At 39.3% G+C, this 17,990-nt stretch overlaps 1 protein-coding gene across 3 annotated transcripts in view; it reads left to right on the forward strand.

The window, feature by feature from the left end:
- dnm1l (dynamin 1-like) overlaps positions 1-17,990 on the forward strand; it is a 59,721-nt gene that overhangs the window by 39,020 nt on the left and 2,711 nt on the right. For 2 of the 3 annotated variants that reach the window (XM_080190874.1, XM_080190876.1), the window contains 9 exons: positions 262-382; positions 753-908; positions 4,115-4,204; positions 5,398-5,490; positions 8,358-8,414; positions 8,957-9,034; positions 11,547-11,729; positions 13,879-13,988; positions 14,794-14,953. In XM_080190874.1, coding sequence (XP_080047000.1) covers positions 262-382; positions 753-908; positions 4,115-4,204; positions 5,398-5,490; positions 8,358-8,414; positions 8,957-9,034; positions 11,547-11,729; positions 13,879-13,988; positions 14,794-14,953 — 1,048 coding nt within the window. The remainder of the gene's footprint in view (positions 1-261; positions 383-752; positions 909-4,114; positions 4,205-5,397; positions 5,491-8,357; positions 8,415-8,956; positions 9,035-11,546; positions 11,730-13,878; positions 13,989-14,793; positions 14,954-17,990) is intronic. The other variant, XM_080190875.1, reaches the window with a different exon arrangement.

The following is a 17,990-nucleotide window of genomic DNA, read 5'->3' on the forward strand; positions in this document are numbered from 1 at the left end:
AAATGGCTGCCAATACTCATTGTAGAGTTACTTACTGAGAGTTATAGTTGTTTCTTCAAATGCCAGTGATGGCTTTGGGAAAGAAATGAAATCTCAGCCTATCCTGAAAGAAATACAGACCTTGAGTGGAACCTCTTTTTAGAGTTGTGTATTTTCAGTATCACTTACTTTGATAGTATTTTCAGAAGCACCAGCCTTTTGCTAAAGATTTATCAGTGATCATGGGACTACCTTATTATCACAATTTCTGTTTCTTTCTAGTTGCGGAGGAGCAAGAATATGCTACATATTTCATGAAACCTTCGGACGTACTTTAGAATCTGTAGATGCTTTAGGTGGTCTCAACACTATTGACATTCTCACTGCAATTAGAAATGCCACTGTGAGTAGTCAGTACTCAGTCCTCATTCAGCATCAACAAGGAAAACTTTCCTTTCTGTCATTCCCTTACTGTTGTTTTTTATACTGGCCCAGTTTTTGGATATGCTCTTTGCTTTCTTCATCCTTTTATATTTATATACTTTATGTTTTTCTGCTTTTATGTTGACACTTTCTCTATTCATTAACGATAATACAGATTGCATTAAATCTGCTTAGTTTTTAATTGTACATATCTTTGTATAGGCTGCTTCTTTTCTGATTCTGTCTGTCCATCTCCTCCATAGAGATTTGTCATGAGAGAGTTTTGATATGTCATTTGTAATACTCTGTTTGGAACTTGTGCATTTATTAACTGGATTTGTTTGGTTTAGGGTCCACGCCCAGCACTTTTTGTCCCTGAAATCTCTTTTGAGTTGTTAGTGAAACGACAGATCAAACGCCTGGAGGAGCCCAGCTTACGATGTGTTGAACTGGTCCATGAGGAAATGCAAAGAATTATTCAACATTGCAGCACGTACAATACACAGGTACACAGGCTACTCAGTTGGTCTAGTTCCACAACTGTTATTTAAATGGTGGCTACTGAAAATATTCTTGGGAGGAACTGATTTGAGTGATTCTTTTGCTATCATTTATTGGTCACCTGAATGTCAGTTCAGGAAACTTCATTGAGAAATAGTATATATTACTAAGAAAATTACTGTTTAAATTAAGATTAAGAAGTTTCTTCCAGTCTTAAACATGGATATACAAGTTCTGTGAGCGAAGTTGTTACTGTTTCATTAGGCAGGTTTCTGAGCATCATCAGAGCTGACTCATTGGACCCTGTTTTACCATTTTGATTCTAAGTGCTGGGTGGACTTGAAACTGGGAGTGTTTCAGATCTGACTTTTAGACCCGTTCTCAGGTGCTTCCATTCGCACTCTGCCTGAAAAAAAAGCAACAATTCTGAATCACGCTGCAGAAGCCTGTGGGCTGGGCTTAATAAGCCCGAAACACTGCAGCTCCGATTGGTGCCTCCAACTGCACATGCGCAGTAAAGAAAAGTAGAAAAACGCTCCCCTACCACATTGCTTCTGGGCCAGATAATGCCTTCACCTGGTCCCCACAGACATTGCTTCACCCCCACAACAAACTGACCCATTATCCCCCCTACTGATCACATGCAGAGTAGTAGCAGACCCCGTCCCTACCACTACCACCACTGATCTGAGTCAGCCCGAATTGGATCTTTGCAGACTACGTCTGTTTTGTGCTGAAGCTGGACTGGTGAACACGATGGTAAAGGGGAAGTGCCGGTAAGGTTGGACGTAAGTCAATTTAAATGCTGCTGTTAGGCCTGGTCCCGACAGTGGCCATTTTCGGCCCTTGGTAAAGGGGACCCAGCACAGAGGCAGGTGTGGATCGCGCTACTCACCTCATGCCCGAATTTACCAAGTTTTCACCCCCGAAAACAGGTTTAACTAGATGGTAAAATCAGGCCCATTGTGTTTCAGAGTATAAAACACAGATCTCTGAGTGCACGGTGTGAAGTGGGAGCTTTTTTCGTTTTAATTTTTATTAGTGTTACAAGTAGGCTTACATTAACACTGCAGTGAAGTTTCCACATTCCAGTGCCTATTTGGGTACACTGAGGGAGAATTTAGCTTGGCCAGTGCTCCTAACCAACATGTCTTTCAGACTGTGGGAGGAAACCCATGCAGACACGGAGAAAATGTGCACATTCCACGCAGACAGTGACCCAAGCCAGAAATCGAAACCGGGTCCCTAGCACTTTGAGACAGCAGCGCTAACCGCTGTACCACTAAGCCGCGCTACATTTGGTGACATGGGGAACTATAATTTAATTTAGAAAAGTAATTTCAATTGACACTGAAGATGGCAGGATGCACAATGTGTCATGGTTGCAGCACATGGAAGCTCCCAGATGTCACTGCCATCCATGGCATCCACATCCAGTAAGTCTGTGGCTTGAGGAAATTTGGCTCATTGTTGATGAGCTGGAAGCCGTGCCTCCAACTTTGCCTCCAACTTTGCAATGCATCAGAAAGGGGGGAAATTATTTGGACATATTCCAGAAGGCAGTCACACCCCTTAGATTAGCGTTACCTGATTTGGTCAGTGGTCAGGAACAGGAGGAATGACTGCGAGTCAGGTAGGTAAAAGGATTTGGCTAGGCTAAGTGAGTGGGCAGAAATTTGGCAAATGGACTGTGGAAAGAAGTGAGGTTATCCATTTCACTAGGAAAAGCTAAATTACAGAGTATTTCTTAAATGGTGAGAGTCTGCACGTCTTAAACTGGGTGTCCTTGTTCACAAGTCATTTGAAAGCTAAAATGCAGCTGCAGCAAGCAGTTAAGAAGGCAAATGGTGTGTTGGCTTTTATTATAAAAAGATTTGAGGTCAAGAGTAACAACACCAAACTAATTCCTGGGGTGGCGGGATTGTCCTGAGGAAAGATTAAATAGACAATGCCTTTATTCTTGGAGTTTAAAAAAGTGAAAGATGATCCCATATTAAACATGCAATATTCTGACAGGGCTTGACAGGATCAATGCAGGAAAGATGTTTCCTGTTTCTAGAACCCTGGAACGTAGTCTCTGAATAAGGGCAAGCCATTTCAAACTGAATTGAGGAGAAATTTCTTCACTCAAGATGGTGAACCTTTGGAATTCTCTGCCCCAGAGGGCTGGGGATGTCAGTCATTTAGCATGCTCAAGCCTGAGATCAATAGATTGCCACGTACTAAAAATGTCAAGAGATACAGGGATAGTGCAGAAAAGTGGTGTTCAGATAGAAAAACAGCCATCATCTCATTTGAATGGTGGTGCAGACTTGAAGGACTAACAGCTTATCTCTTCTGTTTATTTGGTTAAAAGAAACATAACAGAATGATCAGCAATAAATATACCTGTTAAATGTTTCCCATTCTGGCATAGTGTGTTCACCACGGAACTGAAAATAAAACAGATTTTATTTTCTGAGTGGTTTGTAATATCCAGGTCCAAACAAAATTCGTGCAATTTGGTTGAAATTGATCTGTTTAGCAGAACTGGGGTGGGATTCTCCCAAAAAAATTCTAAGTGTTGAATTCGCATAAAAACTGGAGTAAATCACGTTGGCTTTTTCAACGGGACTTTCAAAATGTATCTTCCACACTTTGTGCACTGCAGAGTGCACTAGCATGAATCTCATTGAAATCAGTGGCTGGGGCCTATTTCCACTGGAGAGACTGGCAGCATTGTGGTGACCGGCCACTGTGCATGTGCTGATTTGTCAGCAGTGAGATCAGGGAATGTACAGTAGCTATGCATTGCTGGCCTCCTGATCACTGGTCAGCCCTGCAACCCCACATTGCTGCCTCTCCAATTGCCCCCCCCATGCACCCCCTCCCCCCGGACATGTCTGGGTCAGCCGCGACACCAGCCCGGGGTGGGGGGGTGGATGCTAATCACATTGAAATCTTCATTAACATGATTTATTCAGGTCCACACCGATTCTTGGCATGGAGCTGAAGGTGCCAGAAATCTGGCAGCTTCAAGCATGTGGAGGCCATGGTGTCCAGTGGGAAGCCTGTTACGTGGCCTACACTTGAGTCTCCCTGCCCCTGGTTATTGAATTGTCCCCCCGCCCTGCCCCCAACCTCCATTATTTGGCTGCTGTCCTACGTGGAATGATGATCCTTCTCTATTCAAATTGCATTTTGAATTGTTATGTATCTTTGTACCTTTTAGGAATTGCTCCGTTTTCCAAAACTTCATGATGCCATAGTAGAGGTTGTGACATCACTATTGCGCAGGAGATTACCTGTTACTAATGATATGGTAAGTTTCTACCCCACATGTCATTGTATCTGCATCTAGATTTGAACTGGAAGGCTCAATGTAAATGAAATGTGAGTTTTCTCTCCTTCATGACTATGAGCAAACTTTTCATTCTATAAAGATGTTCTCATAGTTAATATTATTTTTTCTTCTTCATTCAATCTGTAATATTAGTGCTTGTAGCCTGATTGAAAATCTTCCAGTTTATAATAAAACCTTGATATCATAGGGAAATTAATTGCAGGAATATGAGCCACCTACTCCACAAAGGATTCAAGGTTTTTTCATAGGAGGTATATTACAAAAATCCCAAGTCTTAAAAAAAAAAGTAGCTGCAAAGATAGTGGAAGCATTGATTATAATCTTCCAAAACGCCTTGGGTTCTGAGAAGTGGATTGAAAATAACAGATGTAACAACAAATAAGGCTGAGGATAGTTTATAGATATATTTAAAATTACAAATGATTTTAATTTGTTATCCATTCCTACTTGGGACTGTTTTCCTTCAAAAAAAAGAAGTTTGTGGGGAAATTTGATAGACGTATTCAATTATGAGGGATCTGGACACAGTGAATAGGGAAAATGTTCCTCTTGGTGGAAGTGTCAAAAACCAGAAGGGCATCGATTTAAAATAACAAAAGAAGCAAGGGTGACATAAGGAAAATCTTATGCAGTAAGTGGTGCACTGTCTCAGAGTGTGTTGAAGATAGACTCAATAAAGGCATTGAAGAGGGAATTGGATTATTATCAGAAAATGAAAATTGTATAAGGTTATGGGGAGAAAGCCAGAGTGGCATGAGATAAATTGCTCCAATGGAGAACTAGTGCAGACATAATGAGCTGAATGTCCTCCCTCTGCCTTAACAATTCTGTGATTGTGTAAAGCTTTTATATACACACATTAATGTATACGTATGTACATTTATTCGTTGCAAACTGTTGGTAGCAAGTATATACATATATTATGTTTCCTGCATTACTAAGGATTTCCAGTTTGTAAATTTTCAAAAAATACTTGCAAATTTGCCATACTTCTGTTTAAAATAATTGAGTTAAGCAGTGTTGAAGTTTCTAGGAGGACATGATTGACTTCAGAGAGTAAGATACAAAGAAACCATAGACTTAATCTGTGATTAGTATGAGTGATACCACCTGGTTTATTAATTCGAACCTTACTTATTAATCACTTCTAGGTTCACAATTTGGTAGCCATTGAGCTTGCATACATCAATACAAAACACCCTGATTTTGCTGATGCCTGTGGTGTTTTAAACAGTAACATAGAGGTAAGATTTATGCATCAAATTTATAAAATTCTAATAACTGAATAGGAATTGTCACTTTCTAATTCTGACAAAAATGATGTGGTTTTATTCTTTAAATATTTGTGATACTTTTTACGGAAATGGCAAAACTAAATTGTTCTATAGAAACATTTTTAATAGTTTATTAAAACAAAGAGATAGTGGTAGTGATGATGATTCTTTATAATGTGTTACTCTCAAACATTTCCATTGTTGATGGTAAGATTTAGGGTTTTAATTACATTCAGTCTAGCATAGAAAAGGTGTTAGCCAGCTAACTACTTTATTGCTTAGTGTTTAAGTATACTATTCAAATGTCACTCATTAGAAACCAGTACATGCATTTGTTTAAAAATATTATCTGTTTTGATACTGGTGACTCAGAAAATTTGAAAAAATAAGGGATTAATGTTTGGGGGTAAGTTAAATAACTGTAATGGAGCAAAGTTATGTCTTAAATTTTGAAAACTTATAATGGAATATTGTCTTAAACACCTCCAAATTTACACACAAATTTTACAATTAAAAACAAACATCAGGCATGATTTTTTTCCCCTCATAGATATTTCTAAGTAGGCTTTCCTATTTACGTTAATTGGTGTTTTTAGATTTCAAGTCACACTGATGGGCTACATTTCTTTTGTTTATTGACCTTGGAGTACTTAATGTTGGCTCTCGGTGCCAAAATGGAAAACTTCATTTCACAGTACTGACTACTCACCTGACGATCAAATGTTAATACATATATTCAAAATTGTTTAGAGATCTCATTAATATTATGCATATATTTTGACTTCTACCAAAAATTACAAAATGGGCTTGCACCAAAGGCATTATAGATGACACTTTGAAATTGAAAACATTTTAAACTGGAAGGCAGGATCCTGTCAAAGTTAAGGAACCATGATTATGAAAGAGATTTGAAGTATGAGGCTTATTTATGTTGGAGTAAAGTTAAGAATAATTTAGTTGAGATTCGTTAAAATGTTGAATTATGATAAAGTAAATAGGGAAAGACTTTTCTCTGATCAGGATTTTTGTAATGAGGAGCAATGTTAGCAAACATTTCTTTATGCCTAGAGCTGTAAGAGCATATAATGTTTTATAATGGAGTGTTTGAGGGAAAAGCATTACATCTTTGAGTGGAAAAGTGGATAAATTTTTGAAGCAGAAGAAAATGCAGGGCAGTGAGATTAATTTTGGATTCCTCTAGCAAAAAGCTTGGCAATGAATTGTTGAGCTACTTTGTGCTAAACGGTCTATGGTTGTACCCCTCTCTCTCTTCAGAGGCATTGGCAGTCATGGACTTAACATTTTCTGGTCCGTGGTTATGCTTGGAAAGGTACTGAGGTAGTTTACTGTTGCCATCTGCAAGTTTTGGCTGATCAGGAGACTCTCCAGATCTTACTGCCTGCCATAGATAAATTGGAAGGATTTGTAGATTGATAATCAATCTAATACAAAAGCAAATTACTGCAGATGCTGGAAATCTGAAATATCACCCCACGAAGCCTGCTCACAGTAAACTTCCATGAGCAACAAAATAAACGAAACTTGGACGATGATCTGTTTGCAAGATAATTGTAGATGACAAAGGTCATCTAGCCTGGTTCATGTCACCCGTGCAGAATGACATACAAACATATGTATTTACCTAAGGGATATGTTGTTCAGCTGTCAAGCTCCTCTTCCCTTTGAAAATATCGCCCAGTGACCTCAACTCAAAAGTACTTAATTGGTTGTGAAGCACTTTGGGACATTGTGAAAGGTGCTGTATAAATGTAGGTTCTGTCATTCGTCATACTTGCTTGCAATAGGTAGAGTGACTGCAACAGAAATAAAATTAGTGACTCAGTACTGATTCTGTAAGGGTAATTAATCACAAAGCAACCAAATTATGTTAGGAACAAATAAATCACATTTACATTTACAAAACAATTCAACTCTGTAGCTAATAGGACCTTCTCTGGCACCAATCCATAATATATCATAAATGGCATCTATCCTTTTATACTAATGACACTACCCACAAAATTTGTCAATGAGACATTTATTAATAGCTCAGAAAAAATGTAGAGTGAATTGTTGATTTGACCTTTTCAGAGATAATGATGTATGGTAAAAATTCAATATGACTTTGACTCAAGAACTGGATTGTTGTCTCTTCTCTAGATACAAATTGGTATGCTGTGAATTTACAGCCTTTTGTCACAAGTTCCATCTGATGTTACATTATGTTTGCACTTAAAAAATGGGTAAATAGATTTTTTAAAATTATGGTGCAAGAGAAACAGGCAATTTAAATGGGAAATGGGAAAAAAAATTTTACCTAAAATCTTTAACAACAAAAATGTATGGCAGCAATATCCCAGGCAAAATCATTTCAGAAGCATTTAACTCCCAAGATTGGGTTTCTATAGTAAAAGCCCTTTATGCTGTTTCATTCTTTTCATAATGAAGATAGAGGCAAGCCTCCCTGCTGATAACCAGTTATCCAATTCAAATATTTTTCTAGCCACAATGTTTGGAACATCATTTTAGCACATCAGAGTTCCTGATTTCAGGACTGGAGAAACATTGGAAGGAGGCCAGATGCTTACCCGCTGGACAAGGAGAAATTGAGAGAGGAGTTGTTTCTAGTTGATTCTCATGTATAGACTAGAAGCAATCTCCCCACTGCTCTGAAAAAGACCCGAAGCGTGTAGTTCACTGCTCTATCTTTGGCAGTTGATGGATTTTCTAGGGGTGCAAATATAGAGGGATTTTATTCATAAATCAAAAAGTTCAGTCTTAAGTTCAAAAAATTCTGACATTTCTATTAACAAAATGTGATGATTTTGTTTTCTCAGGAGCAAAGGCGTAACCGTTTAGCAAGGGAGCCACATTCTGCTCTGTCTCGAGATAAGGTGAGATTTGAGGGAACTTTGAAGCCACTAGTCTTATCGTACTGTTGCATAATGTCTTACACCATGGGGTAATAGAACAGAGGTTTAAACTCTCTACTCTGCATGGCAGATTCCTCACTTTTGATGAGTAGCAAAAAACAGAAGGCAATTCAGTCAATTGGGACCAACATAAACTTAGCATCAACAGAGACCCAACGTGAATGTTGGGAGAAAATTATGCAGGCAGTGAAGGAAGTTGTTTCTTTTGCTGGGTTTTTATTGCAACAATCATTTTTTTTAAAGGATCCTTGTTTGGCTGAAAATATTAAATTATTTGCCAACTATAACTAATGTGTTTGATTTTGGAGCATTTCTCAAGTAAGTTAGCTTGATGCTTATCCACAGTAAGGGGATGATCTTGAAAGATTATCAATAATGTTTTATGAAATATATAAAACATATAAAAATTTATTTACAGCTATAACGTTCCTATTTTTTAAAATGTTGCTTTACTTATTCACTCTCATCATTTTCCTTTTCTCACTTTTCTTTACTTGCTGCAGCCTTCTAAAGCTTCCGGTGTTATGTCTGCTCCTTCCCAGGAGACCTCTTCTGTTGCTTCTGCTGAGTTTGAGGGAAAGGTTGGTCACCTCTCAGCAACATGCTTTATTATGGCTTTGTGCTTTATTATAAACTAATAGCACCTGCAATTTGTCCATCATGCCCTGAAAGTTCTTTACTGCTTTCAACTACTTGTGTACTTTCATGTGTTAACACTTCTGTGAAAAGAGCTCACTAGTCAGTGACCTTGTACAAATGTATAATGTAGCAAACAATATGGGAAAAAGTAAAGCTTGAGTACTACTCCAGATTAAATATAGAAGTTGAAGGGAGTATAAATTTAATCACTTAGGATACTGATGTAAGGAAATTCTGATTCACAGGCAGATAATCAGCATTGATAATGGATAGGATAACAATGGCAAATCATTTAAGAAATATTTGACATCTGTGATGAATAGACAGATAACAGGATGAATGGCCATTTTCACCTATATCTCTTGTGCTTTTGCATGATAAAAATAAACTTTAATGTATGGATTGATATAGGGAGCAGCAGCTCAGGCAAATTTAGTTTATGCAAACCTATTACAAAGGTCTATGGATGATTTAAAAACCATGATTAAGTTTTAGATTCACAAGACCTTCACTATTCCTAATATACTTCTTAGCTAATATCTCTGGAAATCTTATCGTTATAATTAAAGCAAATGTTAATTGCCAAACAGATCACATTCCAGAGGAAAACTTGGCTTATGTGCCATACTTTTTTTTGTATTCTGAAAACAAGGAGGAAATGTACTAACCTCAACAGAAGGAAGTCCAATAACGCTTCTGAGATTTAAAATTGAAAGTATAAGGTTTATTATCAAGAAGAAAATAAAATTTAAGCACACAAGATTACAGTTACATAGTTAAAATTAGTCTTATAAAACATCTGCCCCACCCACACCACTTTGTCAATCCCACAAGTGAACACCTCTCAGGCTACACTCCCTTATAAATGTTTGACTATAAAAATCCAGTAATAATACCCAAGGCAAAAACTGGCTGTCACTTTAATAAAGTATACCACACAACCTTTCAAATTTCCTTCCACTCTGCTGTGTAATTTTGGACACAAAACTACTTTTTGAAGCCCAAGACTCTCCTAGTCTGGCTGGATGGCCGATTCAAATTGCATATCTTCTTGCAGCCCAGAATTGTTTCACCAGGCCTTCCTTACGCAGCGAACACCAAATCCTCTCAACATCTCTTCTCAAATCTCTTTTTCACATTCATAGAATCATAGAATCCTAGAGTGCAGAAGGAAGCCATTGGGCCCATCGAATCTGCACTGTCCACAATCCCACCAGGCCCTATTCTTATAACCCCATGCAATTACTCTCACTTAGTCCCTCTGACACTAAGTGACAATTTAACATGGCCAATCCACCTAACTCACATCTCTTTGGACTGTGGAAGGAAACTGGAGCACCATAAGGAAACCCACACAAACAAGGGGTGAATGTGCAAACTCCACACAATGACCCAAGCTGGGAATTGAACCTAGATCCCTGGTGCTAACCACTGAGCCATCATGCCGCCCTTTCATCTATGATTCCATTGTCCTCAGCATTTCTTTGAACTCAATTTTTCCAAAATATAAAAATCTTTCTTGTTTTTCCATGGAATCAAATAAAACTTACAAATCTTCCCTTTTTCACTTTGCAAGTTGTTAAAACCTTTTATTTCCCCTTGAAATTTATCAGCTAATGTAAATTTCTAAATCTAGCCTATTTGGTTATAAACCACTTGCTGGGAAGTCTCAGTACAAGTGGATGCATTTAACACCTTTACTCCTTTTCCCCTCACAAATAGTGCAGACAAATAGCCTCCATTAACCTTTTCTCAGCATAATTAGAAATTTATTCATACCCACATTCTCTGCAGAATAACTTTACATATATAAAAACCATCAATTTTCATTGTGTAGAGTAATGTGATGTCTTGTCAAATTTACTGTCAGCATTCATTAAACCAAATTATTTCTGTTATATTTCATATGTAAGGCAATACTATTAAAGGAAAGCCTAAACAGGGGGTTTGGGAAGAGGCGGTATTGGTGTTGCTGTTTGGTGGCATACTGTTAAGTGATAGCTCCTTTTTGCAATTAATTTCATAATCTACAGAAATGATGAGTAAAGTCACAGTATTACACTTCTGTGATAATCATGGAATCCATTGGAAAATGCACTTTAAAGTGGAGTTTTTTATAAAATATATTACATACCAATATAAAAGCAGACCATGAACTTTGATTTGGCGAAGAGTCTAGGTTTGTGATGCATGGCAAACAATACTGACATTTGGCAGAAGACAAGTTGCGTTGGTGGGGGAGAATCTGATTTTATTTCTCAAACATCTTGGATATGTTTGGTTTGGATGTTCCACCCCTCATTGTATGCATGTGTATCTGCAATTGTGCAGTGTAAACTGTTGGTAACCTTTCACAAGTAGTCAACAATTGTTTAAAAGATTGAAGTTAAAGAGCCTGAATACATTGAGTAATAGCTTTATCATTGCTGCTGTTACATCTCCTGCTCTATCCAGGTTTCCGGTAAAGAGGTTCAGGTACAGAATGGGAATCCAGATGGAGCAACAACTGGAAATTGGAGAGGAATGTTAAAAGCATCTGCATTAAAGCCCGATGAAGGACCATCTGAAGAAAAACCTAAGCCCCCTGCTGCTCCTGGTAGTCCTCATAAGGGACCATCTGTAAATTTCCTGGATGTGGTAAGTTGTAATCCTGATTCCAGTCATTCACTATTATACGATAGTTATGATATGTGAAGATTTGGCACCCTGCTGGATTCTGAGACTTGGGAAGTCTTTGAATCTAGAGATGCATAAGGCAGACAAAGCAGGTGCTACATCAGTAGCTTGTTTTCTCCCTGGAACGGGTAGATAGCCTAAAGCTAGAGGCTGTAGTTTGAAGGGTGCAGATCTGCATCAGACGTGGCTGACCAGAGTCGCAGTTGATTGTTTCAATTGTCATAGGCATGCTGGCAAGATTTACAGGTAGGTCTCAAACTGCTTAGTCTTGGTATGGCCATCAAGTCCTGCAGTGGGATTCTGGCTCAGAGGCTGGTATACTATCCACAGTACCTCTTTCTGATAGGCTTACCACACCTATTAGAATCATAGAATCCTACGGTGCAGAAGGAGGCCATTCAGCCCATCAAGTCTGCACTGACCACAGTTCCACCCAGGCTCCGTCCCTTAACCTCATGCATTTACCCTAGGTAGTTTCCCTGATACTAAGGGGCAAGTTAGCATGACCAATCCACCTAACCTGCACATCTATGGACTTTAATATCTAAAGCACCAACATTTCTGTCAAATTCTTCCAGTCTTGTCTGTCTTCATCCATAACCTCTTGGCCAGATCTCTGAATCAGCTGTTCAGTCATAGACGTTTACAACATGGAATCAGGCCCTTCAGACCAACTTGTCCATGCTGCTCTCAGTTGTTAAAACCCCTAAGACAGTCCCAATTGCCTGCATTTGGCCCATATCCCTCTATACCCATCATACCCATGTAACTACATGCTTTTTAAAAGACAAGATTGTACCCGTCTCTACTACTGCCTCTGGCAGCTTGTTCTAGATACTCACCATCCTCTGTGTGTGTGAAAAAATTGCCCCTCTGGACACTTTTGTATCTCTCCCCTCTCACCTTAAACCTATACCCTCTAATTTTAGACCCCCCTATCTTTGGGAAAAGATATTGACTTTCTAGCTGATCTGTGTCCCTCATTATTTTGTAGACCTCTACAAGATCACCCCTCGGCCTCCTACGCTCCAGAGGAAAAAGTCCCATTCTATCCAGCCTTTCCTTATAACTCAATCCATCAAGTTCCAGTAGCATCCTAGTAAATCTTTTCTGCACTCTTTCTAGTTTAATAATATCCTTTCTATAATAGGGTGACCAGAGTTGCACGTGGTATTCCAAGTGTAGCCTTACCAATGTCTTACACAATATCAACAAGATGTTCCAACTCCTATATTCAATGTTCTGACCGATGAAACCAAGCATGCTGAATGCCTTCTTCACCACTCTGTCCACCTGAGACTCCACTTTCAAGGAGCTATGAATATTGTATCCCTAGAACTCTTGTTCTGTAACTCTCCCCAACGTCCTACCATTAAACTGAGTAAGTCCTGCCCTGGTTCAGTCTACCAAAATGCATCACCTCGCATTTATCTAAATTAAACTCCATCTGCCATTCATCAGCCCAGTGGCCCAACTGATCTAGATCCCATTGCAATTGGAGATAACTTTCTTCACTGTCCATTATACCACCAATCTTAGTGTCATCTGCAAACTTGCTAACCATTCCTCCTGTATTCTCATCCAAATCATTAACTGGTATGGCCATCATATTGGTTCGAATTCTCCAACACTGCCTGTGGCTGAGATTCTCTGGTCCCTGTGCAGTGATCAAAGATTTAGCTGAGTGCAAAATTCTCCATTCTTGCTGATAGCAGTAGCAGGTTATGTGAGACCGGAGAATTCCAACCATTATGTATCAAAAGGAGAAGATGAATTCTGAAGACTGATTTTGGCAGAAGTATGTTGTTTCTTCTGAAACAACATTGATAAGAGGCTTTAAAAGGTTATCTGTGGAAATTGATAAGGGACAGACACAGGAAAGATCAAAAGTAACAATCATTATTCTGGCATTTTACTGGGAAACAAGACAAAAATATTTCACTTTTTTGTCTCCTTGTGCCAGCATTTTGTAAATTTTAGAAAAAGACAATTTTGTTCCAGAATCCTACAGTGACATAACGCCAAACAATGGAAGCTAATAGCTTCATTTTCTTTAATGTACGTCATGCTTTTTAAAGCACAGTAGTTAAGATGGATGTCATCTTCACAGCGTGTTCCTGTCTCACGTAAACTTTCCGCGCGGGAACAGCGAGATTGTGAAGTCATCGAACGACTCATCAAGTCCTATTTTCTGATTGTGAGAAAGAACATTCAAGATAGGTATGTTTCTAATAAGTGCTCAACATTTCATGATTTATAGCACAAATTCTCTGCAACATTTAATTAATGTAATGAAATGTTTTCAATCGATGTTTTCAGTAAATTTCTTGCAATATTTTATATTTGCAGCAATAACTAAATATTCTTGGCTGAAGATTTTGATTCCTTGCTTTGGATATAGTTCTACAATTGATAATTACCCTCTTCTCCCTCTGCTAGGTGGCCATTTTTCATAAAATATCAGCTGGCAAAACATGTCTAGCCTTTCATAAGGCTCGATATGTTTTGCCAGCTGATATTTTGGTCAGGGCATCACGAAACAGTATTCAATACTATAAACCTTTAGCAGGGTTTTTCTGGATAATGATCAGGAATAGGAATCCAGGGATTCTAAGACAAATAATCATGCCTTTCTACTAATCGAAATATAAAGAGGTGACTCAATAAAGACTAGTGCTAACCACTGTGCTACCATGCCACCCTATGAGCAGCAGTTTAAAGAGAAATTAGCTTTTAGCTTGTCATTCCTAGTACAATACTATTTTAATTTCCAGTGAGGTGATTGAGAAACTCAAATAGTTGTATGGAAATAAACATTTTGGAAGTTGCTTTGTTTTTAAAATTTTGAACATTATTGATTTGTGATGTCCAAATATATGGTCTCAATTTTCCAGATAATCGAGCATTTCCCAACTGAGTTACTACATGTTGAAGTGCCTGTTGTGTGTATATACCCATGTAATTTGTCAACAAGAATGACATTATTAATGGAAGTAGCTTGGCTAAGTTCTTCTGTTATTCTCAGTGTGCCAAAGGCTGTGATGAATTTCCTAGTCAATTATGTGAAGGACAATCTCCAAAGTGAATTGGTTGGTCAACTCTACAAGTCAATGTTACTGGAAGACCTTCTTACTGAATCCGAGGACATGGCCCAACGCAGAAAGGAGGCTGCAGACATGCTAAAGGTACTGTTTGTATAATTTAAAATCTGTTATAAATATCACAAAATTGAATTTTTCATAACCAAAGTTCACAGAATGGTTCTCGTCCTCTATGAACTGTGTACTGTCCTTAGCAAGAACAGGCAATCTGTAAGCTTCTGTGGAAGTCGTTTTTTGTTTTGGCCACAAAGACTATGGTACCATTCCATACAGGCATGGCTGACACTTAGTTTGGGTTTCGTCAGGGCCACTCAGCTCTTAACTTCATTACAACCTTGGCCCAAATATGGACGGAGGAGCTGAACCTAAGAAGTGAGGTGAGAATGACTGCCCTTGACATCAGTGTAGCATTTGACCGAGTGTAGCATTAAAGAGCCTTAGCAAAACTAGTCAATGGGAATTGTCTCGGGGGAGGAAGCTTTCCACTGTTTGAATTCATACCTGGCACAAAGGAAGATGATTGTGATTATTGGAGGTCAGAAGTGGGAATGGTCTCGGATTGCATAATGTTCAGCATTGTTTGCGACTTCTCAGATACTGAAGCAGTCCATGTCCACATCCAAGCGCAGCAAGACCTGGACAGCATCCAAGCTTAGGCTGATAAGTGGCAAGTAACATTTGTGCCATTCAGGTGCCAAGCAATGATCATCTCCAACAAGAGATAATCTAACTTGTGGCGTTCAGTGGCACTGAATCCCCCCAATATCAACATTCTGGGGGTTACCATTGACTAGAAATGGTGCTGCAGCAACCATATAAATACTGTAGCTACAAGGGCAGGTCAGAGGCTGGGAGGTCAGCAGAAAGTAACTCACCATCTAACTCCCGAAAGCCTTTCCTCAAAGCACAAGTCAGGACTGTTGACACAATACTCTCAACTTGCCTGGATGAGTGCAGCGCCAACATCACTCAAGAAACTTGATACCATCCAAGAAAAGCAAGCTGCTTAATTGGTAGCCCATGCACCACCTCAACATTAACTTAGTGCACCTCTAACACACAGTGGCAGCAGAATGTACCATCTATAAGATGCTTTGCAGCAATTTACCCAGGCACCTTCCAAACCCACAACCTCTAGAAGGACAAGGGCAGCAGATTCATGGAAACACCACCATCGACTAATTCCCTTCCAAATTGCACACCATCCTGATTTAGAACTATAACACTCTCCCTTCATCGCTACTGGATCAAAACCCTGAAACTCCCTCCCTAGCAGCGCTAGGAATTTCACAGTAACTTCATTGCTGTGTTAATGTAAGCCTTACTTGTGACTAATAATAAACTTGTGGCTGTTCCTACAGCATATGGGGCTGCAGTAGTTTGAGAAGGCAGCTCACCATCTCCTTCTTGAGGACAATTAGGGAGGGTCATAAGAAATAGGAGCAGAAGTAGGCCATCTAGCCCTTCGAGCCTGCCCCGCCATTCAATAAGATCATGGCTCTACCTCTACCCTATCTAGCCCCTTCATTATCTTGTAAGTCTCTATAAGATCTCCCCTCAGCCTACTTGTTGGAGTATAGGCCCAATCTACTCCATCTTTCCTCATAAGCTAACCCCCTCATCTCTGGTATCAGCCTGGTGAACCTTCTCTGTACTCCCTCCAAGGACAATTTATCCTTTCGCAAATAAGGGGACCAAAATTGCACACAGTACTCCAGTTGCAGCCTCACCAGTGCCTTGTATAGTTGCAGCAAGACCTCCCTACTTTTATATTCTATCCCCCTCGCTATAAAGGTCAGCATTCCATTTGCCTTCTTTATTACCTGCTGCACCTGCAGACTGAGTTAAGTTTTTGCGATTTGTGCACAAGGGCACCCAGGTCCCTTTGCACAGTAGCATGCTGCAGCTTTTCACCATTTAAATAATATTCCATCTTCCTATTATTTCTTCCAAAATGAATAACCTCACATTTGCTAATGTTATACTCCATCTGCCAGGTCCTCACCCACTCACTCAACCTATCCAAATCTCTCTGCAGACGTTCCGCGTCCTCCTCACAATTCACTTTTCCACTCATCTTCGTGTCATCAACAAACTTTGTTACCCTACACTCAGCCCCCTCCTCCAGATCATCTATGTATATGGTAAACAGTTGAGGCCCCAGCACCGATCCCTGTGGCACTCCACTAGTCACCAACTGCCAACCAGAAAAGCACCCATTTATTCCAACTCTCTGCCTCCTGTTAGTTAGCCAATCCTCAATCCATGCTAACACTTTACCCCCAACTCCATATAACCTTCTGCAGCAACCTTTTGTGAGACACCTTATTGAATGCCGCCTGGAAATCTAAAAACACTACATTCACCGGTTTCCCTCTGTCTACTGCACTAGTCACATCTTCATAAAATCCAGTAAATTTGTCAAACATGACTTCCCCTTCATGAATCCATGCTGAGTCTGCTTGATCGAGCCGTTCTTTTCTAGGTGTCCTGCTATTTCTTCTTTAATGATGGATTCTAGCATTTTCCCAACTACGGATGTTAAGCTAACCAGCCTGTAGTTACCTGCCTTTTGTCTGCTACCTTTCTTAAACAGCGGCGTAACAGTAGCTGTTTTCCAATCTGCTGGCACTTCCCCAGAGTCTAGCAAATTTTGATAAATAACTACTAACGCATCTGCTATTACTTCTGCCATTTCTTTCAGAACCCTGGGATGCATTCCACGCGGTCCCAGGGACTTGTCTACCTTCAGTCCCATTTGTCTAGCAAGCACTCCCTCTTTAGTAACAGTAATTGTATTAAGGCCCTCATCTCCTACCAAGCCTCTATCTTTAACATTCAGTAAGCTATTTGTGGCCTCCACCGTGAAGACCGACACAAAAAACTTATTTAGTCTCAGCCATTTCCTCGTTTCCCACCATTAAATCCCCCTCTCATCCTCCAAGGGTCCAACATTCACTCTAGCCACTCTCCTTCATATATTTGTAAAAACTTTTACTATCGTTTTTTATATTTAGAGCTAGTTTAGTTTCATACTCTAAGTTTCCTTTATTGCTTTCTTAGTTATTCTTTGTTTTTTAAATCTTTCCCAATCTTCTAATTTCCCACTATTTTTGGCCAC

Source organism: Carcharhinus amblyrhynchos, chromosome 6 (genome assembly GCF_965287045.1).
Source record: "Carcharhinus amblyrhynchos chromosome 6, sCarAmb.v2.hapA, whole genome shotgun sequence".
Taxonomy (NCBI): domain Eukaryota; kingdom Metazoa; phylum Chordata; class Chondrichthyes; order Carcharhiniformes; family Carcharhinidae; genus Carcharhinus; species Carcharhinus amblyrhynchos.